Here is a 6,000-nt window from a genome sequence, read left to right as displayed (position 1 = left end):
TCCTTGATCGGGTGGAATCGATATCTCGCTTTGCAGATCCACTAAATCTGGCAATGCAACGCTGACTTCAGGAAAAAAGAACGAGTTCAAGCTTCCCTCAGCCGTCAAGTCGAACCCCCATGCGGCGGCTCCAACGCTCAAGCATCCGGCTGCTACTTTACACACTACTCGCCGCGCTTTCTGGTGGTGCAAGTGCCCATCACCACGGGATTGTCGTACGTGGGAGTGGTAGCTCGAACTTTATCTTCTGGCATACGCCTCGCCGCGCCCCGGCAGTGACTCCTCAAGGGCCGAGTGGCCCGTTGAAATGCACACACACACACACCGTCACCATAGGCTTTCACACCAGCTGCAGGAGCCCACCCGTGTTGCTCGGTGCGCGTATGCTCACCGTGCCCAAGCCGAACCTCCCATAATCACTTGCTCAGACCGCATGAGGCCTGCGCCAGGCGGGCTACGCATCTGCCCATAGCTCCTGCAGGAGGGCAGGAAAACGTCCGGTCCCGTCTTGCTTCCCCGTCGCGGACAGGTCGAAACCATGCAATTCGTCCTTCTTTTTCCTTTCTTTTTCTTATTTGGTCCCTCTACTACCCTTTCGTCTTCAGACCTTGTCCCTGCAATATTGCAAGCTTAAGGATGGATGTTCCTAACGGGGGACAACCACTCCAATATCTTGGATGGATATATAACTCCCGTGCCCTCCACCGCCTCCTTTCCACTCCAACCTCTCCCCTCCCTTGACTGTATCAGTTCCATGTCCCAACAGATCTATCCACAAACACTTGATCAGTTCCGGTCTCTTCATTACCAGCACATTTGTCACTACCTCCACCATCACCGCCAACACCAACAATACCACCACCATCATCAACAACGACCGCAACACCTGCCGCCAGTGGCCTCCACAGCTTGGAACCTATCACTCAGACCACAACACAGATCTGAAAACATGGTTCGGCCAACAATTCCCCGTGACCTCGACACCACCGCCGCCGTCGTCGTGCCTTGCCCCCTGGGGCCTCTTCCGATTCCTCCCTCACCTCCCTCACCAACACACCCCGGCTTGCCCGTTCAGTCCATGCCGGTAAGTAGCACCAGCCCAGCACGACACAGCTCCTCGGGCGAGATACTAGGAATCATCTGACAATTCTCACACTATAGCTCCCGGGTGTGCGCTGTCCCACCTGCGCTGCCAATGGGAAGGAGGTTTGGGTGATCCCCGGTCGTGCATGTGGAAACTGCGGTACGCCGTGCTGTTGAGTTTGTTGAGGGCGAGCCACGGACTCGACGGAAACGCTCCCGGGCCAACCGTCCCGGCATTGAAACTTTCTCGGGTCTCTTTCCACTACTTTTTTTCTCTATCTCTCCTTTTACGTGTCGTGGTTTTCCAACGCCAACAAAACATGGTCCCTGCCGTCGGGTGGCAGCTGCGCTTGTTACACTTACAGAGATGGAGCTTCACGGCAACAGTTGACGGTCCAGGTTTGGGTGACACCTACCATCATGAGGTTTCCAGATCATCATGAGATTTCTTACCTGACCCCTCACGGGGCGCAAAAGTAGAAGACGCTACAGTTCCTTTCTAACGATTTCACCAATTTCTTTACCGGGGCAAGGATCGGAAGGGGGCACGGGTCCAAAAAGGAACAAGGCTGTATGTAGCAGGCGTCTTCACGAATATTTCGGTGAATTGACAGGGGCATGGGGGATGGTAATGGTCCTCTAGATTGAATGCAAAACTTCCTCCTTCTTTGTTCTTACCCACAGCTTGACCTTCTTTCGTGCCGCGCATATGCCGTGTATTGACAGGCGCACAGACAAACCGCAGCCCATCGGCTTCACCCCTTCCTTCCCTTAGGCTGCGAGCGCCTCAACGGCCGCCCTAATATTTTCTTTTCCCAGCCCGCGCGGGCCCGGGATGAACAGCAGCCAAGAATCGAACACATGAACACAATCCGCCAACCGGGTAATAAAAGCCACACAAGCATCATTACGTATGCTGTGCAACAGCCTCAAGGCAGTTAGCAAGCAAGGGGTCGACCGAACCCGGAGGACGTTTACCACCCGGGATGCCTAGGGCATACTTTGCCACCCTCTCTGCCCTTTTGTGTCTCAATGGGAACCCCAGCCCTATCGATGAGCCTCAGACACGGCACATGGGGCGATTTCCTGGGTGTCTGCTTCTTTCTGTCCCAAACGGGAACGTCGTTGGCCTAGTTACACAAGGAACTCTTGCCATATAAATTCTTTTTCTGACAGCTGAGAGCGGCTCGATCCGCCTCGCCAGGCTTCTCCTGGTTCGGCATGGGAGTCCTTCTGGCATGGGACAAAGGGGGGGGGGGGGTTGGGAAGGGGGCTTTGACGTCGACCCGTCTCCCGTGCTTCTGGAAGGAGCGGCTCATTGCCGTGCCGCCCCCGTATAGGCAATGGGCAGGACGGATCGTTGGGCACTAGTCGCGTTGCTCCCAAGCCCCCTTCCCCCTTCCCCGGCGCCATGCCCGCAGGTAAAAGGTAACTGTTTGTTGGCTGCCGGTTCCCGTCCTCGGTCGGTTCCAGAAGGCTTCTTCTAGCCTGTCCCTCACCCTCGGACGCGCCCGGGAGTTGTGCCTGCAGCCGGGGGTAGACATATTGGGGGGGAGAGAGGCGGGAGGAGGGGAAACGGTCGCGGAGAGTGCCCTGGTATCTGACCGTCTGCTACACACCGCAAGTTGTGAGGTGCTCTCACATCGCCCATCGCCTTTGGGTTAGACAATGTGAGATGGGCAGTGACTCAATAATTACCAGTCCATCTGCAGCAAGCGTCAGTCAGATGCGCAGGATCGGGTAGTATCGCGTCAGATGCCGCCCAGCACTGACTGGCGAATCACCTTGTGTATGCCCGTGGTTTCGTATGTCTGGCCATGCCATGCCGCACCCCGTTGTGAAGAACAGCTCTGTTGGGCAAGGGCTAGTCCTCGCTTGCGCTCACCCTGCCCGCGGAGATAGACCCGTCGGAAGCTAGACAAAGAGAGGCTCACGATGGTTGAAGGAACCAGGGCTGCTACGGAACGGGAGCGGTGCCGTTCTTCCAGTGAGCATCCGAGTACGAGGAGGGAGCGGATTATGGAGTATGGCAATGCAGCTAGCTTGGCCCATCATCATCATCATCATCGTGACTTGGCTCTTGCTCCTCCGGCTTTAATTGCGTCTCCTTCCACCGCTTGGGTTGTTTCTTCTTCCACCAACCCCCAGCCGGCGGCCCCTGCTGTCTGCTGTATCACGGATCAGCCTAACAGACAGCTGCCGAAAAAACAAGACCGTCCGAGCCGGGGGTCCTCTTCCCAAAGCTGCCATGCCGCCCTTATCGCCCCATCTATGTCGCAATGGCCGATGCCTGCGGGTCCCCATCTTGCCAATCCTGGGCTCCACGCGGGGATCTATTTGATCAGCTGAAAACATGGGATCGGCAATTAGGAGCGGACAGTGCGTCAAGCAGCAGCCAGCAGCCAGCGGCAGAGGCAGAGGGCAACAGCGCAGGCTCATCAGACGCCCCTTGTCACGGCGCTGCCGGCCTTCTCTCTTTTTCCCTCTCCCTGTCCTGTCTCCCCCGGCTGGGCGAGGTTCCAGTTTTCGACCTCGTGACCTCGCCGTGGGATTGGGCAGGGGTGAAGGCGTCTTTATTCAGCTTCGTATTGGTGCTGCGCTGCAATGAGACGAGACGAAGGAGGCGGGCCGAGCGACTCAGCAGGCTGCCGGTGAGAGTGGCGCGAGGGCCGGCGCCGAGGCTTTGGCAGGGCCCCCAGCTAAAGGCGGTAAACACCCGGCCGTTGACATTTCGGGAGTGGATCCGGGTCGGCCAGGGCGCGTCGCCCTATTGGGTCTCAGTTAGTGTGGCCCGTGCCACGCACCTAAGACAAAAAGAAAAGTAGACGTCTTTAAGCGAGCGCGTTCAAAAATCTCTGCCGTGCAAAATCCGGCGACTTTCCTTCAACATCAACATCAACAACAGCAACCCGCCTCTTGATCAATCACTTCTCAAGGCCCTGGTGCCTGAGCGCGAGTGTGAGACAGAGTGGCAAAGGTTTCAATGATATTGGCATCAGACGCGCAAAGGTAAGATTGCTCTCTTTCCACCCATTTATTTCCCCGCCGACCGGGAGGGCTTGTCCCTTTCATGATGAGAGTAATTTGCGATTGATTCCGTATGATGGCCGGCTCGCCTGCTGTGCTATATCATGCGGTTAAGTGATAGTCACTTCTTACATATTCTGAACACACGCCCGACCTCCCGATCGTCACTCTTTTCCCGGCGCATCGATGCGCTCGGTGCGAGATTCATTTGCTGACATCGGCACCAAATAGGTAGTCCCGACTGCGTGCGTTTTGCGCCTCGACTTAAAGAGCCGGCTCTGCTACCCGAGAGGAACCTGTTGGCGAACATCACCGACGCTATGAGAGTTTGTTGCGACGGTTGCTACCCTTGGGGTTTGGATGTTCATCAGTACCAGGCGCTTTGAGTGAAGTCCCCGTCGTAAAAAGTCACTGTTGTCGATCTCGACAGATGCTGAGTAGTTCTCACGTAGAAGTCCAGTACACACATTTCCATAGCTTCAAAATGTCAATTCGTTCCACGCATGCTACGTTGAATCTATGCCTCTAAACGCCATTGCTCAACCGGGACAACCCAAATCAAGATGCTCCGTGCCGTCGTGTGCTTCCGTGGCCGTCCTCCGGACGTTTCTGCCTCATGAAGTCATCGCCGTTGTTGCACTTGGACTGGACTCAGTTCTTCTTGCCGGGCATGCTGTCTGTCTTTCCCGACTTCTTCTTGTTGATGGTCTCTTCCTCCTCGGCCTGGAGCTCGGCATCAATCTTGGCGCCTTTGGAGGGCTCGTTGCCGTGGGCCTTGGCCTGATGCATCTTTGTCAGCGAAATTTCATGGGGTCACAATGGTGTCTAACTTGAACTTACGGGAAGTGTAGGGTCCTTCTTGGACATTGCGGTCTCCTTGTCATCCTTTGGCTCATCGTCTTTCTTCTCCTCAGCGGCCAGACGGTTGGCGATGGATCGCTGGTCCTCTGTGGTCTTGATCAGTATGCCTCGGACAGACAAAGTCAGGTTGGGAAATGAGTCTTACTGGAGTCGTCGGTGTTGTGAGAGTTGACCTTGCCCTCCTCGTAACGCTCGGCGTGCTCGAGCTCCGAGTTCTTAACGTTGCGCTGGTCACCGGCGCCGTTGACGCTGATGGGGCCTACAGATGATGTGCCAGTCATGGTGATGGTGTTGATGAACAAAGTGGTTTTGAGAGGTTTGTAATAGCGAGATAGCTGTTTTTTTCGAGGTGTTCTCGGATTTTATTTGCAGAAAATCTGTAATCTTCAAAAGTTGGTAGATGATGGGAAGAAGAACAAACCTGCGATTTCCTCACCAGTGTGCACATTGATATAGCTAGCAGTCTATCCCACCACCGACTATCTACGTCATATCGCTTTGGAAATCTGACAAGCAGCCTGGCCTGCCCTCAGGCCTTCCGTCATGGAGGATCATCTATGTGCCTAGGTATGTCACGGCTGTCCAGTGCAGAGGGTTGGGCTGCAGGACCGAATATAAAAGACTGGAGCTCTACGTCATATCTACCTAGTAGGCTGTAGGTACGGTGGCCATTTTGCGATTGACATGCGCGGGGCAGAAACTGCGATCGTCTTCCTTCTAGTTTCTTTTCTCACGAAATCCATGGACTTCCATAGCACCTGGTAACAACTGCTCTGATGATGAGGAATTTTTCAAAGTTAGTGCCAAGGACAGATCAAGCATGGCATTTGAATAGAGGCTAAAAAAGAGATAATGAGGCTCTGCCGGAGTAAGACGTCACTTGAGGTGCTGCACCAGGGAGCCCTGACGATCAAGCTCCCTGGTAGCTCGCTGTCAGGGAGTGGCGGGGTAGCTCCAGGCCTTGCATACCCGCTACTGCATCATTTGCCAGTCTGTCGGCCGCCCCGCTAAGGCTGAAGACGAAAATTC

At 55.2% G+C, this 6,000-nt stretch overlaps 2 protein-coding genes across 2 annotated transcripts; one reads left to right on the top strand and one right to left on the bottom strand.

The window, feature by feature from the left end:
- Window positions 1-3,362: 3,362 nt before the first annotated feature.
- Window positions 3,363-3,908, top strand: INS49_001739 (uncharacterized protein; the record flags this gene model as incomplete). The annotated part of the gene is made up of 1 exon (XM_043162560.1): window positions 3,363-3,908. One exon carries the CDS (start codon window positions 3,363-3,365, stop codon window positions 3,906-3,908), a length of 546 nt encoding a protein of 181 aa, XP_043031066.1.
- An 853-nt stretch (window positions 3,909-4,761) lies between these two features.
- Window positions 4,762-5,252, bottom strand: INS49_001738 (uncharacterized protein; the record flags this gene model as incomplete). The annotated part of the gene is made up of 3 exons (XM_043162559.1): window positions 4,762-4,890; window positions 4,951-5,057; window positions 5,117-5,252. 3 exons carry the CDS (start codon window positions 5,250-5,252, stop codon window positions 4,762-4,764), a joined length of 372 nt encoding a protein of 123 aa, XP_043031065.1.
- Window positions 5,253-6,000: the final 748 nt, after the last annotated feature.

Source organism: Diaporthe citri (genome assembly GCF_014595645.1).
Source record: "Diaporthe citri strain NFHF-8-4 chromosome Unknown scaffold_1, whole genome shotgun sequence".
Taxonomy (NCBI): domain Eukaryota; kingdom Fungi; phylum Ascomycota; class Sordariomycetes; order Diaporthales; family Diaporthaceae; genus Diaporthe; species Diaporthe citri.
Note: the sequence above shows the minus strand (reverse complement) of the source record. Positions and strands in the feature narration are given on the sequence as shown.